Below are 26,905 nucleotides of genomic sequence, written 5' to 3'. Positions count from 1 at the left end.
GAGGGTGACTGACTCCAACTAACAAGATTTAAAATACAAAAACAAAATACTGTGGATGATGGAAAGCTAAGAGAAAAAGAAAATACTCAACAGTTCAAACAACATCTGTGGAGAGAAAAACAGAGTTAACGTTTCAAGTCGGGACCTTTCATCAGAATGCTCATTACTCAAAGTACTACTCCCAAAGTAAGGCTCCAAAAGCCCTAGGTCATACAAGGTGTCTTGCATCCTGATCCACATAGGTCCCAGTTGAAGTACATTCATGTTGAAAAACCCCAGATGCAGCAAAGTCTACCTCCCGCTACTGTGCAGTTAGGATGTACAATGAGTTCATAAGCAATGTATGGGATTTTGCACACTCAAAATAAAAGTAAATGTACTCCTGGATATACAATCTCACAAAATATATGTGAATATTCCCTTAATTGTATGAGTATGCCTGAATGCACACCTATTTGTATAGATTACAAATTTCAGAAAAGCGTTACATATTCTCTCAGCTACAGCTGTGCTGGTCAATGGCTCAATATCTACTTATGTGCTAGTATAACCCAAGGGTGCAACAATCTTACTCCCTTGTGATCGGAACTGGATATTATGTTTTTCACACCTGTTCTCGCATCTCCAGTCTATAAGTAAGCCAACAGGGAAACATTTTAATCAGATGAGGCCAGATACAATTGTTGAACTGCTTTAGAGACAAGTGAATGTAGATTGTAACAGCTGTAATCAAATTTCAGCTTGATGCACTAACTACCAGAAATCTCCTTGAAAATAATATACCATACTATTTTAGCAGACTCGTAACTATTCCTGGTCAGCTTTTTGACTGACCGGCTCTAGGCTTGTGAGGAGCAATTTCTCCTCATTACAGGCTGACTGCTCAAATAGCCCTTTTGTGTGAAGACAGAGCCTCTGACTCCTTTCATGTTTTGTGTTTTACCAGTAGGCCCGTCAATCAAATTTGACCAAAATCTTCTACCTCAAGAGTATATTCTTACCACCGACCTCAAGCTGAGCTCACATGAATAGAAATAATCCCACGGAGATAGGCGTGATTGCTCACTGTAATCACAACTAATATTCACTGTCAAAGCATTGAGGTTCAGACTCTTCATTTGAGTTGTCATCAAAACTGTTAACACCTGACTATCCATCTGCTAGACAAAATGCACGAAATAAATTGATTGAAATAATTTGAGTATATCTATTTCAGTTATGCAGGAGGAACGCCTTCCATGTCTAGTCTTCCTTGAAGGTATCCAATTCCATATTTAGATTTAGTACTTCAGCAACCCCATTTTAAATCCATATCTATGTGTCTTGCAATCCCAATTTATGTAACCTGTTTTTCATGATTTACAGAACCCAAGACATTACTTTTCTTCCCCAAGTAAGTAGTTATCCTCCTAAATTTTGTCCCAAGACAAAAGTGTCCTTCTGAAAGTAAGGTACATATGTAGAAATTTGTGGACGGTACACAGCAGCTAATGGACAGCAAGACAGTCCCAAGCAAACACATGAGTAGATGCCTCCACCTTGAATCTCCCCAGCTTAGAAGTTTGAGTAAAAGTAGGAAAGTTGGAGAAAGACTGACACACAAGGGAGGAGTATCTGAGCAGTTTGCTCCAGACCTTGATCACAACTCAGGGGCAACATCATAGAAGGGTTGGTATGACTAATAGTATGCAGCCTAAGGAGAATCCAGGTGTGGTAGAGAATGAGGATCTGCAGTGATTAATCCTATGCAACAGACAAAATGTACTTGCCACATATGAGGATAATGATAAAGATTGTAGGAAGGACAGCCAGGATGCTCACCATGGAACCAGAGGCTGCCAACAGGAGGAAGGAAAGATTAATATGGTAGTTGTAGGGAATTCAATAATTAGGGGGATAGATAGCATCCTTTAGAGTCAGGGTTAGGGTCATTTTGAACTCGCTTGAAAGTATATTGGAAAGGGAAAGTGAGAATTCAGTCACATTGGGACCAACAATGACTTGTATACAGACAGCACCTTAAACATAATAAAATGTCCCAAGACGCTTCACAAGGGCATTGTATAAAATAAAATGACACTGAGCCACATTAGGAGATATTAGGGTGGATGACCAATAACGTAAAGGGTTATGGGGATACTGTGGGTAAAAGACATTCAAACACTTAGTCAAAGAGGATGGTTTTAACGAGCATCTTAAACAAGGAAAGCTCGTTAGTGAGGTGGAGAAGCTTAAGGAAGGAATTTCAGAGCTTAGGGTCCAGGTAGCCAAAGCCACTACCACCGATAGTGGAGTGATTAAAATTAAGGATGCTCAAAAGGTCAGAATGAGAGGAGCACTGATACCTTTGGAAGGGTGTGGGGCTGTGTAGGTCACAGAGATGGGGGGCAAGACCATGGAGGAACTTGAAAAAAAGGAGGGGAATTTTAAAATTTGAGGCATTTCTTGACTAGCAGCCAAAATATAAAGGCAGCCATGTTGAGAATTTACTGTGTCAGTATTTACAGTAGAGGAACATAGGAACAGGAGGCCATTCAGCCCATCAAGCCTGCTTCACCGTTCAATATGATCATGGCTGATCGAACACTTGAATGTCTTTTACCCACATTATCCTCATAACCCTTTACGTTATTGTTAATCAGAAATCTATCAATCTCTATCCTAAACATACTCAATGACTGAGCTTCCGCGACCCTCTGGGGTAGAGAATTCCAAAGATTCACAATCCTCTGAGTAAAGAAATATCTCCTCATCTCGGTCCTATGTGGCTTTCCCCTTATTTTGAAATTGTGTACCCTGGTTTTAGCCTCCCCAGCCAGGGGAAACCTGCATCTACCCTGTCTATTCCTTTAAGTATTTTGTATGTTTCAATGAGATCACCTCTCATTCTTCGAAACTCTACAGGATACAGGCTCAGTTTCCCCAATCTCTCTAAGACAATCCTGCCATCCCTGGAACAAATCTGGTGAACCTTTGTTGCACACATTCTATGGCAATAATATTCTTTCTGAGATAAGGGGATCAAAACTGCCACAGTACTCCAGGTGCGATCTATCCAAGGTTCAGTACAATTGAAGCAAGACTTCACTGCTCTTGTACTCAAATCCTCTTGAGGTAAAGGCTAACATTCCATTTGCCTTCCTAATTACCTGCTGCACATGCATGTTAGCTTTCAGTGACTTCTGGACAAGGACACCCAGGTCCCTTTGTACATCTACACTTTCTAATCTCTTACCATTTAGGAAGAGTTTATAACATGCTGGATATCCCAGTGAAACAAATATGGAATCACTCAAATCAATATAAACAAAATAACAGTAATGGAGAAAATAAAGGCACTGAAGAGTGACAGGTTACCAGGACCAGATGGTTGCCATCCAGGATTTTAAATGAAGTTGATGAGAGCATTGCAGATACCTTAAATATAATTTTCCAATGTTGTCTCAATTGAGGATCCATTCCTTTTGATAAGAAAATTGCACTTGTCACTATACTATTTAGGAAGGATGAGAGAGGGAAAGCAGTGAACTATGGACCAGTTAGCCTAACATCCGTTGACAGGATATTACTATAGCCTATAATTAAGGATATGATTGAACACCTTGAAAATTTTCAGCTAGTCAGGGAGAGCCAGAATAGACTTGTAAAGGTTAACCATGCCTGAAGAACCTGATTGAATTTTGTGAAGAGGTGACTGAAGTAGTAGTGGACAGGGGAATATTGCTATATGCTATTTTTATGGACTTCCAGAAGGCATTTAATAAAGTCCCTCATAAGAGGCTGTTAGCTAAAGTTGGAGCTCATGAAATTGAAAGCAAATGCTTGACATGGCTAGGAAATTGGCTAAGCGGCAGGACAATGATAATGGGCAGCTACTCTAATTAGCAGGATATGCTAGTGGGATCCCACAGGTTGAGACCTCAACTATTCACCATATTTATTAACAAAGGTGTTGGGATATAGAGCCAGATATAGAAGTCTATAAATGACACAAGAGATAGATAGTATTGAAGGCAGTGTAGATGGAGACAGAAAATGAGATATTAGTAGATTAATGAATGGATAAGCTGTTGCAAATGGTTTTCAATGTAGGCAAGTGTAAGGTCATTCACTTTGGAGCTCAAAAGAACAGATGAGAGTAGTTTCTAAATGGTGAAAAGTTCAAAGCAGTGGAGGTCCAGCAAGACTTGGGGTTCATGTACATAGATATCATTAAAGTGTCATGTATTGGTACAGAAAATAATCAAAAAGGCTAATGGAATATTAGCTTTATATCTAGAAGACTAGAATGCAAGGGGATGGAAGTTACCCTACAGCTACACAAAGCCCCAGTTAGACCACACATGGAATACTGTGTTCAGTTCTCGGCACTACACCTCAGGAAGGATATATTAGGAGCACAATTTAGGTTTACGACAATGATACCTGGACTCCAAGGGTTGAATTGCGTGGTGAGGTTACACAAACAAGAGTTGGATTCCCTGGAATTTAGAAGGTTAAGGGGTTATATGATTAAGATTTCCAAGATACTAAAGGAAACTGATAGGGTAGATAGAGAGAAACTATTATCTCCAGTTGGGGAGTCTAGGACTGAGATATATAACCTAAAAGTTAGAGTGAGGCTTTTCAAGAGTGAAGTTAGAAATATTCCTAGACACAATTTGGGAGTTGAGGTTTGGAACTCTTCCGCAAACAGCAGTTGATGTTGGCTCAATTGTTAAATTTAAATCTGAGATTGATAGATTTTTGTTATCCAAAGACACAGGTGGAATTAGATCACAGATCACTCTTGACCTCACTGAATGGCAGAACAGGCTTGTAGAGATAAATGGCCTACACTGTTTCAATGTACTCAAAGTTGTGCACAATATTTCAAATGTGTTCCATTAAACTGAGTTAAATATCCCATTTTATTGAACATTATAACTAGTTTAATTGTTATTAATGTACTTCTTGTCTGACTTTGGCTCAGATGAAAAACTATGTTGTGGAGAGTATGGAGCTATGTCATAAAGCTTACTTATGAGGCTTTGAGGAGCAGAGGGAAGTGATACTTTTGGGTGGTTATGATTTCAGAAAAGGAGTGGCACCAACATTTAAGAATTATTTTGATTTATGGCTCTAAAGCCAAAACTGTGTAAAACAATCACATTGCAGAACTGTAAATATCAAACAGCAACAAACTTTTTAAGTTTCAGTAAATGTAACCTTTATTCTCTGACTTCTTTTTCACCATGTACAAATACAGAAGATCTATGTTATTTTGGTCTTGTTTCACAGGACAGCCTTGCTCAAGAACAGTTATTTAACCACTGAACACATCCCTCACTATGGAACATGATTTGGTTTAATGTATTTCTGGCAGACAGCTAAAAGAACAAATTATTAAAAAATAATGTCTTGCCCACCAGAAATTTGATGGCCTTTAAAACAGGCCTTAAAGGCAGATTGTAAAACTTGACTACAAAGCCATACAGTCACAATAAAGCAACAATTAAACGTATACTGAGCATTGATTATTGTACAGCCCAAACAATAGCTACTGAGCAAGTTGTGCAGACAATACAGTTCATAAGACACTGCATTCTGACAGGCAGTAGTTCGGGCATCAAATGGCCTTTTTCAGTCCACTATATTCAGCACTTCAAATCCAGTGTTATTTGTTTTATAATCAATGGGGACATTCCTAACAGCATGTGCTGTTGATTTATATACTATGATAAATCTTAATTCATTAAGAAATGCCCTCTTCCACTTTCCTCAAACTACATTGCCCACCCCCCAAAGTTCCTAATGATTTCAAAACTGTAAATGAAAGTGAATGACTGTAATACATTGCAGCTCTATAAAGATAAAACTTTGCTTATGGTACATTTTCTGTACTAGTTTTCCATTACAGTATTTTCAACTGGCCAAAATAGTCCTAATGAAGGCCAAAATGTTCAATCTAGTGGTCCTTTAAGATCAAATCCTCTGTCAATATTCCCACCAATTTAAAAACCCTATAAAAGTGTTTACTGTTAACTATTTCCATGACAATATGCAATCCATCTTAAATAGGGTCAAGGGTGCAAGTGTATTTCCTTGCTTACAGATTTGTAAATATTGCTTTAAGATATTCAGACAGCAGCTACCAAGAAGGCACACCACATAGCTGTCACAGGCAGCTGTTGCATCAGTTCTAATCAAAGGCAGGAAACTCTTCAGCAACTTTTTACATAAAGATGAGGGAGAAAATCACAAGTTTCAGAAATGCCAACCAGCTACTTCCCATTATGGAAACTGTTTATGACAAAACACAACCGCTAAATGCTTTTTAAATATTTCAGCTTTCCATACCCTTTCGAGTCACTGAGTTTTGTTACTTTGTATAAGATCGCCTGCAGTGTGTAAAACATATGTGTAAACAAAACAGTTAAAGTAAAAATACTCATCCACCATAGGGAGTGATGCAACTTACTCTTGTTCACAGCTTCTGCAGAGTGAAAAATCAATGAGATCCCCACAACCAAATTCCCTCCTGTCCAATTACACACAGCTTCCAATATTAGCTTAATGCATATTTGCTCCATTCCTTTCTTGATGCTGCTGATGTTTGCTTATTATGGAATCATGGATGCTGACCACTCTCTAATACCTTGTCCAAGTAGTCATCTTAAACAGCCTTTGGTGCATATACTAATATATATGTTTATATATACAAACACACACATACTATATAAATGCATCACATACACACACTTTTCAGCAGGAGTTATTGGACCGCGATCAGGAGCAAGAACCTTTGCTGTCTATTCCCTTCCAAGGCTAGTTGCACTCACTTTAACAATGCAATGAAGTTTCAGCATATTCACAATCATCATTCAGGCAGAGTTCCTCTTTGAACAGTTGGGAAAAAACATCTTACAACTGTTTTATGAACCAAATAAAAGATCTATTATAGTCTGCTTTTAATTTACTAAGAATTAACCAGTAATACATTATGAATCAGAAGATGTCTACACTTTCACAAAATAATCATATTCCAATCATATCTACAATATCACCATATGTACTATACACTAAAGTGAATCATTACTTTAGAACCTGTTCCAGGGAGATCCTCCACAGCTTTGTTTCCAGATCCAGATGTCTTGCTAGACATTTTACAACCGTATAGGTGTGAATTCAAAATTTGGCTTCAGGTGGTTGACCACCTTACGGAAGTGGTTGCATGTAGCTATGGCTTTGCACAGACCACAGTATAATTGCAAATAGTGCAAACAAACTTTTGGAAGTTTTATGTTAGCTGACAAGAAAGCTGTGTGTTAAACTTTCATCAGCATTTGAACAACAATTAGCAGAGCTGTGCACATAGGTTTATGTGCGGAAGTACAAAATGCTGCTTTCACTCGTCTATAGAGCAGTTAGGCACCAACAAACATAACTGGTGGACTGCTGGTTTGCCCCTTTCTAAAATGGGGTACAGCTCTTAAATAGTACTTGCACTGCAGTGTGAATCATGTGGCAAATGAAGGCTCCTGTTAAACTTATAGTCTTTTGAAGTACTTCACAATAGTAGAATAGCATGTTACTGCAGAAATTTCTGATACTGTATTTCTAGTAAACAATGGTTCAAAAAGGTAAATACTAAGCTTTAGACTTTAATATACAACTAGGTATCATCCTTTGAATTAAGGTATACACACATACCAATAATAAGCTAAGTAATTACAAATAGAAAATTATAGAGGGCTTTCTCTCTCTCAGACATTTGGAACTGGATTGTAACCGTCCCATATTTATGCCATGTGACAGCACCTTCTACAGGCAGTCTGCAGAAGGCAGTATGTCATCTAATAACAAAAACAGAAATAACTGGAAAAACTCAGCAGGTCTGGCAGCATCGGCGGAGAAGAACAAAGTTGACGTTTCAAGTCCTCATGACCCTTCAACAGAACTAAGCAAAAATAAAAATAATATTTTTACTTAGTTCTGTTGAAGGGTCATGAGGACTCAAAACGTCAACTTTGTTCTTCTCCGCCGATGCTGCCAGACCTGCTGAGTTTTTCCAGGTATTTCTGTTTTTGTTTTGGATTTCCAGCATCCGCAGTTTTTTGTTTTTATGTCAGCTAATAATCTAGTTGTTTAAACGTTAGAATATCTACAGTCCAAAGGGAAGTTTCTGCTTCCCTCCACACTAAGGCAGAATGGTAAACCTTCCCTCAACGAGTGCTTTGCGCTCATGAAAATCTCAATTCCTTTTAAGTGACATTACATAGTACTTTTGGTTCACATTACAATCTACATTCAGTTCAAATCTCAATGATCGAAGTGCAAGTAATTTTATTAGAAATGCTTTACGTTCACACTAGAATGCTGGGTGGGCTAGGAGAATGATTAGAATCTCAGACTGATACTTGCACATGAATCAGGTGTACCTCATATATATATATATATATGTATGTATCATAAATATATATATATATCTATATCTCAAGATGCTGAACATGATATCTTAAGGCAAGGGTATGACTTAACATGAAACAAATTTGGATCTATTCTTAAGTTTCAATTAGAACATAATTACCAGACACCCTTGGATTCCATCAGTTGTTACTGAATCATCTAGAAAACGCAGTTGTTCAAATGCGGAAGCCTGAACATTGGTCTCATTTAACAAATAGCTAGTTCCATTATGTGAAGAAATTAGGGTTGGTATCCTGGATGGATGGATTCAAATGGACTAAAGAACCTTTGTTTGAAACTAGATGGATTCTGATTAATCTAAATTTTACTTCCAGTATAAAAACAAGTTAAATAATCTATAAAAACAATATCCATGTACTGTAAGTCTCCTGATACTCCAAATAAACTGATATACTGAATCTTTTAATGGCTTCTTCACAAGTACCAAAACCATATAGGTCACCCTTTCCATAACCACATTCTGAAATACCAATCTTCACTTTACCACTCAATGTTTATAGATCGCTCACTATTACCATTAGGGAATTATTAGGAAACTACAATAAAACAGTATTTTAAATATTCTTTTCTATGACAGCATTATAAACCATGTATACATGGGACAACTCCATTTTACATCAGTATTTTGAGGATACAAAATTAGCATCTGTGTTTAATTACACATTTTGGTTTCTTTATTTTAAACTTGCCTGGACTTATTCAATACACAACTGAAATAAAGGTTCCCACGTTCAAATCCGAGAGAAAACTATACCTAATGGGTGGGATTTTCTAGCCCCGCCAACAGTGGGCACAGCTGCAGGCGGGACAGGAGAATTTGGAGAGTGGCCAAAAGTGAACTGACCTTTGACTGATCTCCAAATTTTCTTGTCCTGTCCGCAATGATGCCTACCACGGGCAGGGCTAGAAAACCTGGCTTATATGTGTTTTGCTGTTCTGACCCATTAGTAACTATTCACTAAAATGCATTTACAAGTGAAATTGCCAGTGATTGTAACAATTTGACTTTTCACTCAATGTGTTGAGGAAAAATAGAGCAGGTAGCACCCAAATTTGATTTCTAGTCAGTGCTCGTCCTTAGGCTCAGGCACTGACTTGAGGTACAATTGGTTCAGTACCTTGAAGGAAAAGAAGTAACCTTCTATCACAGTCTCATGTCTCAAAGCACTTCCCCTCTGAGTTAGGAACATAATCCAAGGTCCTTAATTCTAATTGTTATTTAATGGTCCCTGCTGGATGTGTATGTCATGTACGATGTGAACAGATGCCCCATAATGTCTCCAAGATAATAATTTGCCTGCTGCTGTTAAAACGTCAAGGATAAGAAGTGAATAATACTTGGACAAAAAAATGAAGATGCTCGTAGAATGGTGTCAAGCAAGGTGGCAATGCCCTTGGGACAGGAGGAAAGCTGACTGTGAAAATTGGCAAGAGAAAAAAGAGATGGTGAATCGGTGAATTCTTGGTTGAGAGTCTAGACATCCATTAGTCTGTTGAAACAGCTGCACACAAAGGAAAACATTGCTTGATTGACAGATCTTTCTTAGGTCAATTTTGTCAATTGTACAATGTTTATTTACACAAGGTGTCAAGTGCTTGTAGTTTCTGCTGTTGCTACTCTAAAGGTTTAGTAGATTGACACTTTTTATGGCAGTTTTTAAAAGAAAGTTATGAATGAATGTTTTTTTTAAGCTTTTCCACAAATGCCATTAATACTGTAGGGTTCATTGATTCAGTACAGAGTCAATACTGGGTGAATAGGCATGAAAGTGCCATAGGTTGGCGTGGAGAGTATGGTGAGAGGCCATTGGGGATAGGTGGAGGGGCATAGGTATAACCTTTTAAATGTACCTTTCAAAAGGTTCCCTCATCCAGACCCTGGTTCAAGACAGCTCTGAGGATCTGTGAACCCAGCATCCTTGAAAAGCTGTTCTGACTCCACAAACATTGTTTGGGGGGGAGGGGCGGTCACAGTGCTAGGAGATGCCTACCTTTACAATGGAGCTGGCCAGGTCGGGAATGCAGGGAGCTGGCTCATGACCTGGACAAGCTTACATCCTTATCCCACACTGACAAAAATTGTGGGAGCCAGGAATCCCTGCCCGCCATTTTAAAGGTCGGTGAAGTCTTCCCAATTTCATGAAAATCCTGCCCAAAGTTTCAGGTCATGATGACTTCATCAGAACTTTTATGTCCGATGTTCTGATGAAGGGTCATCATGACCTGAAACATTAACTCTTTCTCTCTAAAGGTGCTGTCTGACCTGAATATTTCCTGCATTTTCTGTTTTATTTCAGATTTCCAGCATCTGCAGTATTTTGCTTTTATTTTGGGGAGTACTGGTAGTTGAGTTAAACATATAGGGAATTACAATAAAGCCTTAACTCAATCTCATGGATAACTCACAGAAGTCACTGGATTGTGATCAGAAGCTAGAATCCTGACTGAACTTTAATCTCCCTAGCCTAAGGACACTTATTTTAGTCACAGCATTCCAAGTTCAGCGTTGGCTGCAATCAACTAGCCAGTGTTGTATAGACTAGTATACCTATTTCACATCGTAAAAATCTTTAGCTTTTGGCCAGCAACAGTAGTGTTCTGCAGAGCACCAGTTCTACTTTTAAGAATCTAGGTACATAAATGAAAAAAAATTCTTCTGGGTCCAAGCACAATACATTAACATGAACTATCCACAAATGTATTTGATGTTCTAGCAAATAACCATAATCTTATCCGCATGAATAACAGCAATGCTGTATTTAGTTATTACAGAAATGAAAAACCATTAATGTTTGCATCCAGAATGCTTGCTTTGAACACTTAATTCAAATTCCTATTATTCTTACCTGTCTTTCCTTGCAGCTATTTGCTTTTCTTTTAATATTTACCTAAATAAATTCAATTTAAAACAGTCCATACAAAGATGATTAATTCATGGTCCAAATCCAACCTGGAAGCTCATGGTATGTATGTATTGGGAATGTTACCAGAGGCATGACTGTTTTAGTGCTCTGAGTAGTTTTCATGAATAAAAGCAGAGAAATTTCAGATTGAGGGCAATGATCAAGTAAAACTCCCAGACATCAAATTTCAATATGTGTGTTTGGGATCCAATAAGTAGGTGAGATCATAACCTTAGGTTGTTCTACAGCTGATGACACTATAATAAGGACCGAAAACATTCCCACAATGTCAACATCAAAAGTGCATTAAAATGAATTTCCAATTGACAAACATTAACCATAGGTTTCTAATTTTTTTCTCAAATGACCCCGATGAATAGTACCAACTTTGTTTGGTGAGAAAAGTACTTAAGATAGTTGAAATTTAAGACAGCAGTGTAAAAAGTACACACAGAGTTTCATGTATCCTCTATCTGGCATTTGCTGATATGCTTTTTGTATCAGTGTTATCATCCAGGTCTTAAATAAAGATCTGTTCTTAGGATAACAAATGTATTTGGTAAAAATAAAAGCAACATAGGATTATTAGTGATAACAACTACCTCACAGATAGTTACTTGGATCTCTAAACAACCATGCTGAAATTTTTAGGAACCAGATAAACAGTGGGTGCCAATCTCTTAACATGAAATCAAGACGCCAGGTCAGGAAGAAACTGGGGTGAAGCCAAAGTACTAGTTTATTTTTAATGTATATTGCTATGTTGGCTCATCACTAAGCATCCTCCCACAACCAGTTGATAAGAAGGCTGGTTTCTTTTGCATGAGTGATCAACTGCATTTAAGATTATAGGGTAAATACATTGATTTATTACCATTCTGATTAGCATTCTTTCACATCCTGGTTGCTGACTGTAAAGTATCAAGAGTCAGGAAAAGCACTCCTTATTGCAGGTACTTTTCCTATATTTACCACATGTAAAAATGTATTTTCTTATTCTTTTTATAGCAGTTTTATTCCATCCATGGACACTGGTACCCTGCAATATCTTGCCCAAGTTGTCAATCTTGATGTCAGTCACCAAGAAACGAGTTTCAGCAGGACATTCAACCATAAGGAGCTTTGGATTTGAATCTGATCATGTACTCAGCAATGCCCACACGAGTATATTCAGAAAGGACTGTTCGATGGTGATCAGGAATTGCAGTCTGGTCAATATGCTTCCCCTAACCCAAGGTGCTTCGGATAAATGGTGCGCTACCACTGTCCCAGCTAAAATTAGCTGACTTGGCACAGGGCAGAGTTCGAAACTGGGACCTTCATGGTATGTGTGGCTAAGTTCTAAATGAACTCTCTGGAGAACAACAATTTTGTTTTGATAATACTTGCTATGCATCTGTAATGGGGGAGTAGCGTAATGGTTAAGACATTGTCTTCACAAATTTGTGGTCAGCTGCCTGATGCTGTCAGTGAGACTCATGATTACCATCACCACTCTTGTCCTAGCTATTGTAAGGGTTAACTAATAGCAATGCAATAACTATCCTCACAGAGGAAATAATGGGGCAATGTGTTTTGCCCAGGGATTTAGCAGTTTGCTGTTGGCAGTGGAATTATGGAATACATGGCTGGCTCATTTGTGTTGAATTAAAAGAGGCAGCTAATGCAGAAAATACAGAGTAATACGTTTGAGAAATATGTTAAAAACTACACATTAGCTGAACTTTAGAATCAAAGTACATCTCCAACTTGAACTGGATGCAACAACTAGCACACATTAAATTTATTTTAAAAAATTTATTCTTTTAGAATATCTTTGATGCAAATGCATTTGCATCATGACTATTTTGTGAATAGGTCCACTATTATCACAAGGCTAGTGTAAATACATCCAATGCAATAGTAGAAAAGTTACAAATCTGGCACACACTAGAATATCAAACATCAAGGCAAGCCAATGACTCAGAATAGATAGGAATCTATCTTAGTTCAGTGAACATCTTTCCAGCAAGAATCATTCAGTATTATACCCAGTTGATCTTAGAATATATAGTTAGGTGGGATAATACGAATTCCAATTGCTGCTGCACCAAGGAGTGAATGCTACATTTTTTTATCTGCAGCTTTACTGAAAAGCTGAGCACAGATCCATGCTTAAATGAGCTACTTTCTGAATGGAGTAACTGCAAATATATAGGTTACTGTTACCTTCTGTTGCACTCGTCAATAAGTATGAAGTTAATGCTGAGGAACGGACCAGTTTCCATTTTCTCAGACCTAGCACTGAGCAGCTCCAGGTCAGGTATTGGACAATAAGTTGCAGAATAAGTTGCTGCTGCTACATCTAACAATGTGCTGCAACCACCATTTCAGAATAATTACTTCACCGGTGTAACATTTTGCCATTTGACATCTTTTAGTCTTAAGTAACACTGCAAATTAGTACTGAATTAGGGGCTAAGTTGTATAACGGGCCCATGCCACCAAGGACTGAAAGGAGACTACCCAAACTCATACCATGTACACTGTTTATGATCAACTGACGGAGAAGTCTTTCACCCTATTATTCTGGGCTACATTTGAACGATGATTTCTAGGTATCTAACCCACTACGCCACTTCAAGTAGCGAACTTTAATTTGCGAGGTTAAAATGAACAATGAACTGTGAAATTGCTAAATCCTAGAAGGATTATGTCTGTCATATCCAGAGGTTACAATAGGTAAAGTTATTCCTAGGAATAATAGAACTATAATAATAGGGGAAGATTAATGTAATCGTAGTCATTTACTCACCCTCAAGAATCACGCTCCTTGGGACTACAGAAACCTTATCTGAACAAACATCATTACAGGATTTATGCAATGTTTAAAGATGTCAAAACCAAACTATTAATTTAAAAGGGCTGGTGATTTATAATTAAAAGATCTAGCAGCATTGCAAATTTCGAATGGAAAGACCTCACAGTGAGTCAAAAAGATATGATGGCATTTAAGTTCATTCAGAAAACCCTGGTGGACCAACAGGCTGACCTTGACTGGAGAACTTTGTTGAACGAACAACCCAATTATTTAAATAGAAAATTAAATGATTGCCTTCCTTTTCTTTCGGGACTAGGGACATTTTCCATCCGATGAATTCTCCAGATTTAGGAAGACAAAAGTTTCCCTAGTTTAGTTTCTGCAGCCTGATGTTTGTTTGCCCTATGTCCAGAAGGTGGAGCTAGTGAACAGATTGTAGCTATACTCCAATAAAATCGAATTTCCTAAAATGCTGGACCAGCTTGAACATGTCAAAATTGAAATGGTTTAAATATAGCTGAAAATAAGACAATTGTAAAACAAAAAACAAAGTATGTTATTGCATTAAAAAACAGACAGCAAAATTCTCCAGTTAAGTGACATGTGCCTTCACCATAAACTGGCTAGTTTGATTGAAGTAGGCTGATTCAGCACAACTCAGTGAAACACACCAAACGTTTAGCGTGAAACTGGCAAAGAAATAATATCACTTCAGCAGATAATTCATGCTGTCTTATCACCAAGGCTGTGTCTTTTGTTAGCATGCAGTAGCTCAGCTAAACTTCCCACCAACATGTAAAAAAATTCTCAATTCTCTATAGCTAATTTTTCTTTGTAAATGTGTGCTCTTCTGAATGAGGCCCAACAGCACAGGCAAACATTTCCTTGTTTTGCTTCATCTACATCTAGGTTAGGCATGGCCCAGGCCAAACACAAAGCAGTGTACCAGTGTTACAGTTCCATTTGCAAGACTCCTTTTGAATGGGTTCTATGATCAAGAATTAGTGCTGAATTCAGAGACAATTTCACTCTGATCTTGATTTGTATGCTCAACTCATTTCATATGACTCAGATCTTTGCTCCCTGTAACTGAGTTAGTTTCATGACCAGGTACTAGAAGGGAGAGTATGATGCTCTAATAAACTATAAACCTTAGTCTATGTAAGATATCGATATACCTTCATTCCTCCTAGCTGGACTGTATTTGAACTCTCATTCTGGAGGTGAAATGACAATGTTCCAGCACATCGTACCATCCACTTCCTGGGCAATGATTCATCCTGAATGCTTGATATATATCAATGTTCATTTATCAATTTAAATGAAGGCTTACTATTAGGCAATTGTTGAACAAGTGCTTGGAAGAAGCAGACTTATTCAATTAACTGAAATTACAAGCCCACAAGATGCATTCATTATACCACATAGCAACTACTCCTTTCAGTGATCTCCTACTTCTAAGTGTGGAACTAGACTGAGCATTCAATGTCAGAAACATGCCAGATGAATTTACTAATCTTGTGTTATGTGAGCATCATAGCACAACACATTAAAAAAACTACACATAAATCAGTTCATTGAGGTCAGAAAATAACTGGCCTTGCAGTAGATTTAACTGGAATTCTTGAGTGGACCTGAGCATGCCAGTTTTGTGTCCCAGGTATAAATCCAAGTATAATTGTGCTAAAGATATTGGGAAGTAGAGCATGTGGTTCAATTTTCTATCTGTCCAAGTTCATTTTACTCTCATAGGTTATCAGGAATTATGCATCTTGCATCTGCGAACTAAGTTGACTCCACCCATATGTATACACAGACACACACGCACACTCACATTCAGTTTGAATATCTGTCTTCTACTGAAATGAAGGCAGCTTTTTCACTTTTCTTATTAAGCTCCTGTCAGAGGCACACGATAAACGGATACTCCATTCACCGAATGTTTGTGGAATCTGATGGTTGCAAGGTCTGTAATACATGTTTGCTGGGTGGTGGCATAATCTCTCTGATTTCTCCTGGTTCCAAAGGAACAGGGCCACACGGATCATGTTCATTACAGCTAAGTCGGCCATCTAACTTGGAGATGAAGAGAGCTCCGTCCCTATGATCCATGCAGAAAGAACTGGGGCATAGCTCACAGAAAGAGACTGCCTCTTTTCCACACACATCACACTGATGCCACGGACATTCCCATTTACCTATTGACAAAACATAACAGGAAAATTGATCAGAAATTTTCTGCAGGAAGGCACATTTTTCAACATGCTGTGTACCAACAAGAATACCACAAAAATCCAACAACTTATATTTATATAGTACATTTACTGCAATAAAATGTATCAAGACACTTAACAAAAACAATAGGAATAATGCCATTTTTGACATTTTTCAACAATGAGCCACAGAAGGAGAAATCAGGAAAGGTGACCAAAAGCTTGATCAAGGTATATTTTATGCATTTTGAAAGAGAGGTAAAGAGGTGAAGAAATTTAGGGGGGGGATTTTAGAGCTTAGGGCCAAGGCAGCTAAAAGCAGAACCGCCAATGGTGGAGCAATTAAAATCAGGGATGCTCAAGAGGCCAGAATAATAGCAACACAGAAGTCTTCAAAGTTTATAAGGAAAGTTCATAAGGATGAAGGATGTTACGCAAATAAGTAATGCAAGGCGGTGGTGAGATTTGAAAACAAGGATAATTTTAAAATAGAGAGCAGTGAAGGTCAGCAAGCACAGTTTTGCTTCCCTCCTCCCAGCATAACGATAACCATCTTGAAGGACAAAATGTAAACATGCCTTGAAGATAATGACTTAATTCTTTTAATTAAGCACCATTATTTAATTTTGCAGCAAAAACTTAAGAGGATTTATGTATTTCATTTTGCTTAGATGGTACTGTATTGTACAAACGTTACATCATCCACTCAATTTTGGTCATCCTTTGAGTGAAGATCAACCTCTACAAGCAAATTAGAATTGTCATCCCATGTGAGTTAAATAAAAATACTTAGGGACATTGCCCCTTTAAAAAATTTGGATCTGTAAGAAAAATTTTTGGTCAAGGATTTTGCTCAACTCTTTTAGATATTGAACCTTGTTTTGAACTAAATGCTAATGATTTTGAACAGAGGTGCCAAAGGAACTGAGTGTTTAATTTAACAGCATGAACAAAATTATAAAAACAAAAGCATTTCAAAATAGGAACCAAACAGGGGGGGGGGAAAAAAAAAGAAAGGTTTGGTGGAAGCCTATACAACTTGTAATGTTAGAGCATACAGGTTTCAAAAGTGAACAGCAGAGGGCTACATGTGTCATCTGTTTTAAAGGTTCTGAACATCTAAACAAGAATCAGTTTGTAACTGTATCTTAGGGCAGAATCATCCCAGATTTGCACTAAGTGCAGTAGCGGGTGGGTAAAACAATGTTTTACCTGCTGGCCGCAATGATGGCTTTTCACACCGTATTGTCTCAAATCCGTCGCAAAATTATGCATTCCTGGGAGACACGCCGTTGCCATGGCAGGCAGGTGGGCTCTCATTCACCTACCACGCTATCACCTCACCACTTCATCACACTGGGCGCCATATTTAAATTCCAGCCGTGTGCACACATCTTAGTGCTTCCAGCCCAGGATGACTGCAGGGAAGATGTCCATGAAAGGTAAAAAGACTGCAGCCTCAGATTTAATGACGAGTCACTGGAGCGCCTTTTGGAAGCCGTAAAGGCCCTCCGCGTTGTCCTCTAGCCCCGCTCTGGCTGCAGGATGGGCAATGGCGTGACCAACCAGACTTGGGAGGAGGTGGCAGTGTCCTGCAAGAGGCCAGCCACTCAGTGCCGCTATAGGGTGAATGGTCTCAACCATTCCACCTAGGTAGTTCACTCTTCTGATCACTCAAGCCCATCACACATCCACAGGGGTCTCAAACCTCAAGGGGCAACACCACTAACTCTCTCTCACACCCTCACATCTCCATCAGGCTCATACCCTCTCAAGCACATGTCCTCGTCCCGTCCATGGCTCTGCTCACCACACAAACATTCCACGCAGTGCCATGTGTCCTGCTCTCATTCTCCAGCTGTTATCATGCAGGAGAAGCTTGCTAAAATCAGCAGGAAGAGGTCCCAAATTGGGGGGCTGGAGTGGCCCACATTAGGCTCCTCACTCATATTGAGTGTGCCATCACATTGTCTGGTGAGGACATGGACCGTGCCTGCGATGACAGTGAGGTCTGTGGCTAAAATCCTCGTAAGGATCCTGCGCCACATCATCCCCCTCAACGCAAACGTGAGTGCTCTCTTTCCTGCTTTTGATTCTGCTATCATGCACTACTTCTCTACTTTGGTTCAGAGGGAGCTCTGCCAAGCGACTGACACCCTCAGTCAGCCATTCCTCAGCTCCATCAACATCTTCACCTTCAGCGAAGAGGCCACCCTCCTCCATTGAAGAGCTGGAAATAAATAGCCTGGAAGATCCTTCACAATGATTACCCACACCCTCCACCAATGCAGAGACACACACCTCAGTGGGACCTAGATCTAGAGCAGGCTGAGGTTCACAATATGGTGGTCACCACATGGACACATGTCCACAGTAGCAGGAGGAATGATCGTGCGAGCATCCCAGCACTTGGAGAACTGCTGGGAATCAGGCATCTGTAAGGTCCGAGTCAGATGATGAGCCTCTAGATTTGGCCTTCCAACTCATCCTGGAGAGTCAGCAGAAGGCATGGGAACAGCATGCAGAGCTGTTGGAAGCCCTCTACAGAGTAGTAGTCGAACCGGAGGATTGTGTCGGTCTGCTCTCTGATAAAGCGCTGCCCACATGTGCGTATATGGAGGTCTCCATGGGGAGAATGGTGGACGCCATTGAAACCCTGGTCCAACAGAATGTGGAGGTGTGTTCAGACCTGTACTCCATTGTGGGAGCCCATGGTGAGTTCCTGCAGTGGCAACGCAAAAGGGAAACGGGGCACCTCACGTCCCTCCAGATGCTCCTTTCCCTCAGGGATTCAGGCCAGGCCCCTGGGCCCCAAAGGGAGGAATAGCGGCAGCTGGACACCCTTGGGTCATCCAGTGAGGAATCTTAGAGGCTGTCATCTCCCTCCAAGTCCCCTTTGCCTGTGAGCCCCTCAATGCAGAGGGAGCAGTTGGCCCATGAGAGATTTGTGTGTGTGTGTGTGCACGCGACACCCCTGGCATCACCTTCCACCTCCCCTCCATGACCTACCAGCCACAACTCTTTTCCTTCAGGGATGTCTAGGTGAATGTGCACATTCACTTCCTTCCCTAAAAGCCCACCCTCATTCGCATTTACCTCCCCAGCCTCTTCCTTTCCACCCGCAGGGTTCGTTTTAGCTTCCGAGTTCCCACCAGCCACACTCGCCATCCTTTCTACAGCAACTGTTGAACCCTCATCTCCCACCCTACCGCCTCACTCACTATTCATTCATATCATGCCCACCCTCAGTTCGCTCCCCAGGAAGCAGTCATGAACACATCAGACCCCTCCCTTGCACGTTCATGCCCCCTTCCAGTCCTTCCCCCCCAACTCCTTCCACCAGCCTTGTCTCTTCCTCCAGCCTTCCTTCTTCCTGGCTCCCTCAGACACCCTTGTTCCTTCCCCCTCCCCCTCTGCTGGACTCCTTCCTCCAGCCTTACCTCTTCCTCCTGCTTGACTCCTGGACACGATCACTTCTTCCTTCAACTTTACTCCTTCCCCCTTCCTGAATGCTTCCTCCACCACTGGACTCCCCCAACCCCACATTCCTTCCTCCACCACCCCCCGCCAACCCGGACTACCCTTCCCTCTCCGCACTCCATCCCCCTCTGAACCCCTTCCATTACACTTTCCAGCCCCCTTTACACCTACCTCCTCAGTTACCATCTCCTCCCCCATTACCCCCTGTACTCCTTCACCCCCCCTCCCAACCTCACCCTTGAAACCTTCATTCCCCTCTCCCCTCACCCCCGACATCTTCATTCCCTCCCCCCAACCTCAGACCCCTGACATCTTCATTCCCTCCCCCCAACCTCAGCCCCCTGACACCTTCATTCCCCTCCTCTCAACCTCAGCCCCGACACCTTCATACCCCCCTCCCAACCTCAACCTCCTGACACCTCTTCCTCTCCGTTGATCCTAGACCTTCCTCTCCCATCCCCTCGACTGCCATCCGTTGTGAGCATCAATGGTGACTTTCAAGCTTCCGTGAGCTGCTTCGCAGCAAAGCCATGTCTATGAGAATCCACCCAGCATGCCATGGATGTTCCTCCAGGATCCCATTGCTGTCGGGCTCCAGCAGCTTCTGCTTCTCAGATGTCCATGAGGTGAGCAAGGCCCTGGTTGTAAGTCCCGATTTCTGCATGTCACAGTTGTCAAGGTGTGATCTGCACCGGCATGTTTACCCGTCAACATGAGCAGGCGATCCAGCGGGGTGGGGGTGGGGGATGAGTCCAGTCGGCTGGTCTTATAATGATATACTGATGTATTACAATGATGTTCCTGACGTCCGATAGCGGGGAACGTGGCCTGCTGTTGACGGGCTGAGTGGATGATCACAAACTGGTTTCACAATGTCATGAAACCAATTTTTGGCCTCCTCTCCATATTGTCCGCTCATGCCACCCGATGCCAGCAGGCACGGAAAATCCTGGCCATTGTTATTAAAACTGTTCCTTTGGTGCATCTTTAAAAAAGCATTCGTATGCAGAGATTAAGCAGTTTAATACTATGTTAATGTGCTTCAATGTTTTGCTAGATAATTAGCACTTTCACAATTCATGATACTGAAAGAGTTGGGATAGAGAATAGTGAAGAATAAGTCAGGCCAGCAGAGAGAGAAGCAAGAGCATGAGATGGTTAGTATTTTTACAGCAAACTATTGATTCAGATTACACAGAAACATAAAAGAATGAGGAAAACCCAAAGAGATGAAGGAAGCAATGAGGGCAGAAGGTACGGTCTTAGAGAAAGTACATGGAAAAGAGAAACAGGCTGGCCCAAAGAATAACTAACTCTCCTGGGAAGGGCAATAGCCAATCCTGGGATGCAACATCCACTGGTATTCAATTCTCTGGTGTACGTTAGTTTGTATCATTATTCACAGCGCTACAGATGCAGCTGAGTCTAAGAAGTACAAATGTGGTTGGTGAGTAAAATTGGGTGACATTTACAGAGTTAGGGATACTTAAAGGGGAGAGTAACGATAGGGAGACAAAAATTCAGAAAGCCTTTGATGCATCTCAATAGGCATCTCAACTTATTTTTAGGCTTTGCCAAGGTTAAAGGGGTGGGAAGTGATGAAATGACAGATAAAAACGCTGGCAAAGGAGGCAAAATGATCAGTGTGAATGTTACAGAGTAGTTCAGCACCCAATTCTGTTTAAAGGTGGAATATTGAGGTGACTTTTCAAGAAGTGGCTGTGAAGAGAATCTCCACTACATGGTCCCCTAAGCCCACACTAAAAGGAGGTAAAGGATGGACTTGAGGCCACAGCTAACCAGTATTGTTGACTGCTGTTACAAGCCTATGGTGGTGCATGTTAGCATGCTACAGCAGATGGCACAGGTCTAACTCCAGCTTTCTACTGACCAGGATTCTGTGAAGAGCATTCCCCACAGGCATTGCTAACTAGGTGTGAAAATGTTTGCAAAATAGTTGGTTGCATCTTGGCAGGTGCAGCCAAGCAGGCTTTGCTGACTGATCACCACACCTTTTTTTTAATGAGTATCATGTAAAGCATGACTTCATAGGTAGAATAATGAAGTCGAAGAGGATTTAAGACTGAAGCAAGAGTTGTATAAAGGCTCCCTGGTAGTAGTAGTGAAATGGTAGCTTGTATGAATGCTAAGATTAGACGAGCATGTAGCAAAGGCAAATTGATTTTAATGGGGAATTTTAACTTTCATAAACGTTGGGATAAGCAGACTAGCACAAATCAGGAAGATTGTGAATTTCTTGAGTGTGTCCAGAATAGTTTACTGAAACAATATGTCCCAGAATCAACAAGTGGAAATGCCATATTAGATTTAGTAATAAGTAATGAGCACCTCTGAGGATCGTAACCTTGTCGTATTGGGGTGGGGGGGTGTTCTTGTGTGATCCAATGAACCTTGGAGCTATGTCATCTGGAGGCCAGAACTCCTAGTAGGGTCTCCCTTGGCAAACAGGTCCAAGGTGAGGTTCCAGACAAAGAGCAATCTACCAAAGACACCCCCCCCACCCCCCCAAAAATGATGATTCTAGAAATAACACACAAAATCTCACCTGGAACAGGGATGCCAGGACCCACCCCTAGAGCCAGGTGTGGGAGTGGCGTTTGCTGGCGAGTGCCTGCGGCCATGCCACCCATGTAACCTGGCCAGGTTCAGCCCGAAATGGCTTCTTGGAGCCACCTTGTGGGTCCACCACCCACAAGGCCAAGGGTGGGATTCGGTTGCGATGTTAACATGGCAGCGAGTGAGAGCGGGGCAGATCAAGACGGACACGCAGACTTCGGCAATGGAAACTGGCTCTTGGGACGTGGATGTCACTTCACTGGTGGGGAAGGAGCTAGGGCTGGTGGAGGTGGTAGACAGGTACCGACTAGATATAATTGGTCTCACCTCCACACAGTGTTGGTTCTGGAGTCAAACTTCTCAATTGAGGGTGGTCTCTCTCCTGCTCCGGAGTGGTCCCAGGCAGGTGTGGGGATACTCACATGCCCCCAGCTGAGTGCCATACAGTTGAAGTTTGTCCCAATGAAGGTTCAGGTCTCAGAGAGGAAAAAGGCAAACAGTCAAAGTTAGGCGCCAAACAGCAGCTTGGAGTACTCAGCTTTCTTAGAGATGGTGGGATTGGTACTCGATAGGGTGCCATCTACCAACTCTGTAGTCTTACTGGGGGACTTCAACGTTCAAATGGGGAACGATGGGAATACCTGGACCTGGAGAGGGATGATTGGGAGGAATGACCTCCCCGATCTGCACTTGAATGATGAGTTGTTACTGGACTTCTGTGCCAGTCATGGATCGTCCATAATGAACACCATGTTCGAACACAAGGACGCTCATAGGAGTATCTAGTACCAGAGCACCCTGGGTCGAAGGTCGACTGACTTTATAGTTGTGTTCTGGACACTTGGGTGGAGAGGGGCGGAGCTGTCAACTAATCACCACTTGGAGGCAAGTTGGACTTGGTGCGCAGGACGTGGGCTGGACAGTCACAGGAGGCCCAAACATGCAGCGAGGGTCACCTTGGAGTGTCTGGCAGACATTTCTGTGCAAAATGATTTCAACTCCCACCTTCGAAAGTATTTTTCTTGTATCTCAGGTGAGGTCAAGGGCAGTGAGTCCAAAAGGACCATGTTCAAGACCTCATTCATTGATGCAGCGGCGAAAAGCTGTTGCTTGAAAGCGGTTGGTGCCTGTCGTGGCAGCAACCCTAGGACCCGCTGGCGGACACCAGTGGTGAGGGAGGCGGCCTAGCAGGCAAAGCTTGTGGATAGATCTCCTGATTCGCTTGAGAGGTACTGGAAGATCAGGAGGGCTACAGTAGCAGCAGTCACTGAAGTGAGAGTGTGGGAGGAGTTTGGAGAGGCTATGGAGACTGACTTATTAAGGTTGTTCTGGGGTCGGCAGCATATCGTCCAAGCTGTTCTCAGCAAGGGTGAGGAAATGCTGACCACAATTGGGGAGATCGCTGAGGAGTGGAAGGAGCACTTTGAGGAACTCCTGAACCTGGCAGACACGCCCTCCTTACAAGTGGCAGGGCCAGAACCCTCTGGTGAGATCGGATCTATTGTTGTTGCTGAGGCAGCTGCGGTGGTGAAGAGCCTCTGTAGTGGTAAGGCAGCAGGGATGGACGGGACTCGTCCAGAGATCTAAAGGCGCTGTACAATGTTAGGGTGTCGTGGTTAACGCACCTCTTCAGTGTAAGGTGGGGACAGTATCGCTGGATTGGCAAACTGGGGTGGTGGTCTCCATCTTTAAGAAATGGGAGCAGAGGGTGTGTTCCAATTATAGAGGGATTACAGTGCTTAGTCTCTCTGGGAAAGCCTATGTCAGAGTGCTGGAGAAGAGACTTCGTCCATTAGTCGAATCTCAGATTCAGGAGGAACAAGGCGGATTCCGCCCTGGCCGTGGAACAGTAGACCAGCTCTTTGCTCTCTCACGGATATATGAGGGTTCGTGAGAGTTTGCTAATCCGTTGCACGTGAGCGCGTTTCTCGGGATATTTTGTGGGAAGTGCTGCGGGAATACGAGGTACCTTCTGTGTGCTATGAGGTCCCTCTATTCGTGGCAAGAGTGGTGTCTACATTCTTAGTATTAAGTCAGATTTGTTCGACTCTGCCAAAGGTGCGTCTTGTCTCCACTCCTGTTCGTGATTTTCATGAACAGGATATCAAGGCACAGCCAAGGTACAGAGAGTATCCAGTTTGGGGGCTTAAGGCTGGCAACTCTGCTGTTTGCAAATGATGTTGTGCTTCTTGCCTCATCCAACTGTGATCTCCAGCGCACACTCAAATGTTTTGCTGCCGTGTGTGAAGCGGATGGGGTGTGAATCAACAATTCTAAATCTGAGGTCATGGTTCTCTCAAGGAAGAGTGGGTTGCTCTCTCCAGGTAAGGGGCAAACAGCTTCCTTTAGTGGAGGAGTTTAAATATCTCAGGATCTTGTTCGCAAATGATGGCGGGGGAGAGTGTGAGATTGACCAGCAGATAGGTGTGGCAGCTGCAGTTCTGCAGGTGCTCTACCAGTCCGTGGTGGCGAAGGGGGAGCTGAGTTTTAGGACGAAGCTCTCAGTTTACAGGCTGTTCTACATCTCCATCCCCACCCTGGTCATGAACTGTGGGTAATGACCGAAAGGATAAGATTGAGGTTACAAGCGGCGGAGATGAGATTTCTCTGCAGGGTTGCTGGGCGTACTCTTCAGGACAGGGTGAGGAGTTCAGCAATCCGGGAGAGCCTTGGAGTAGAGTTGCTGCTCCTCCAGATTGAGAGGGGCCAGTTGTGGTAGTTCAGGCATCTGAAATGGATGCCCCCTGGTAGACTCCCACTTGAGCTGTACCGGGCACGGCCCACTGGGCGGAGACCTTGAGGCCGACCCAGGACATGCTGCAGAGGTTACATCTCTCGGCTGTCCTGGGAATCCCCCAGGAGGAACTGGAATCTGTGGCTGAGGGAAGCCTGGTCAGCCCTGCTCAGCTTACAGCCATTGGGATCCTCACCAGGAGAAGCGGTGTGGAAATGGATGGATGGATGAGTAATGAGCCAGATTTAGTTAACCTAACGGTGTGAACATTTATCTAACGGCGATCATAATAAGAGAAGTGAAACAGGTACTAAGATTCTAGATTTAAGGAATGTTGGCTTCAATGGGATGCAACAGTGACTGTCCCCAGTGAACTAAGGAAATCTGTTAACGGATAAAACAAGAGATCAGTGGGAGGCATTCAAAAAGAAGTTCAGGATATATGAAATGAGTTTATATCCCTAAAAAGCAAGAGTTCTACTTGCCAAAAAGACAGTCATGGACAACTGAAGAGGTAAGAAAGCATACAAAAAAAAAGCACAGATCTTGGCAAATGGGAATGATATAAAGAGCAGCAAAAGATGACAAAGCAGAAGTATCTATAAAAAGAGAGGATGAAAAGGGATCATCAAAATCAGCACAAAAAACTTTTACAATTACATTAGGAAAAAAGGGCAGGCAGAAGCAATGAGGCCGCTTTGAAAGGTGATAATGGTGATGTTGTCAATGAAAATAAATAAATTGCAGGCTTACTTCAGCAGTTACAGTAGGAGGCCAGCATGCCAGAGATCCCAAGGAAACTATTACTGAATCAAAGTCGGGGGTAGGAATGAGTTTGGGACTGTTTCTGAATCCTAGACCTGCACCTAGGGGAATGGGAAACAGTCGTTGACCCTGATTTACCATTTTGACCTGGAGGCGGGCTCGGTGAACATTTAAGAATGGCAGGCAGGTTCTCGAAGCTGGAGGGCCAGAGGCAACAAAGGGTAGGTAAGAGTGGGTGCTTCAAAATGGGCTCTCTTCAACTTTTTAAAAACGTATTAGAAAATGGATCTTATAGCCATCACAACTATGCTGGGGGGTGGGGAAAGGTTGGGTGGGAGGGGCAGGGGTGCTGGGTGGGCCCACTCTATGGCATACTCAATGGCTGCTCCTGCACCCAGGCAGGGAGGGAGGGCCTCTAGGCTGGCTTGAGCACTGATCACCCAGTCTGCAGTCAGGAGGCAAAGGTCCCGACACTTGCAGGGATCTGGAGACTGAATGAAAACTCCCATTTGGCCTCCTTTAATTGGCTTCAAAGACTCTTAATGAGTTGTCTTGGCTACCCGGTAGCCCTTATGGTTCCCCATCCCACCTCCGCAAAAATGGCCCGTGGCTGACGGAACCGGGGAACTGGCATGCTGGCCAGCAGAGCTATTTTTAGTGCCTGCCCACCAATCCATCCCAGGGACTCAACAAAATTAAGGTAAGCAAGGTAACTGTAATGGAGTAATTAATGGTGCTAAAGAATAACAAATCCCTAGAAACTGATGGCCTCCATCCCAGGGTTTTAAAAGATGTGGGTGAGAACATTGTTGGCCTTCACTGCAACAGGACTTGAGTACAGGGGCAAGAATGTCTTACTGCAGCTATACAGAGCAAGACCACACTTGAGACAGTGTGTGCAGTTTTGGTCTCCTTACCTAAGGAGGGGTATACTTGCCATAGAGGGAGTGCAGCGAAGGCTCAC

The 26,905-nt window shown here is 42.2% G+C and overlaps 1 protein-coding gene across 9 annotated transcripts in view; it reads right to left on the bottom strand.

Moving 5' to 3' along the window:
- Positions 1 to 26,905, bottom strand: part of LOC121280891 — a 270,129-nt gene that overhangs the window by 31,224 nt on the left and 212,000 nt on the right. For 8 of the 9 annotated variants that reach the window (XR_005943756.1, XR_005943750.1, XR_005943755.1 and 5 more), the window contains one exon: positions 16,007 to 16,370. Coding sequence is in view for 1 of the 9 variants with exons in the window: in XM_041193244.1 (XP_041049178.1) it covers positions 16,105 to 16,370 (266 nt within the window). In the remaining 8 variants the exon portion in view is untranslated. Of the gene's footprint in view, positions 1 to 13,154; positions 16,371 to 26,905 lie in introns of those variants that run through there. The other variant, XM_041193244.1, reaches the window with a different exon arrangement.

Source organism: Carcharodon carcharias, chromosome 8 (assembly GCF_017639515.1).
Source record: "Carcharodon carcharias isolate sCarCar2 chromosome 8, sCarCar2.pri, whole genome shotgun sequence".
Lineage (NCBI taxonomy): Eukaryota > Metazoa > Chordata > Chondrichthyes > Lamniformes > Lamnidae > Carcharodon > Carcharodon carcharias.
The sequence above is the reverse complement of the archived record's forward strand: the minus strand, read 5'-3'. Positions and strand labels throughout refer to the sequence as shown.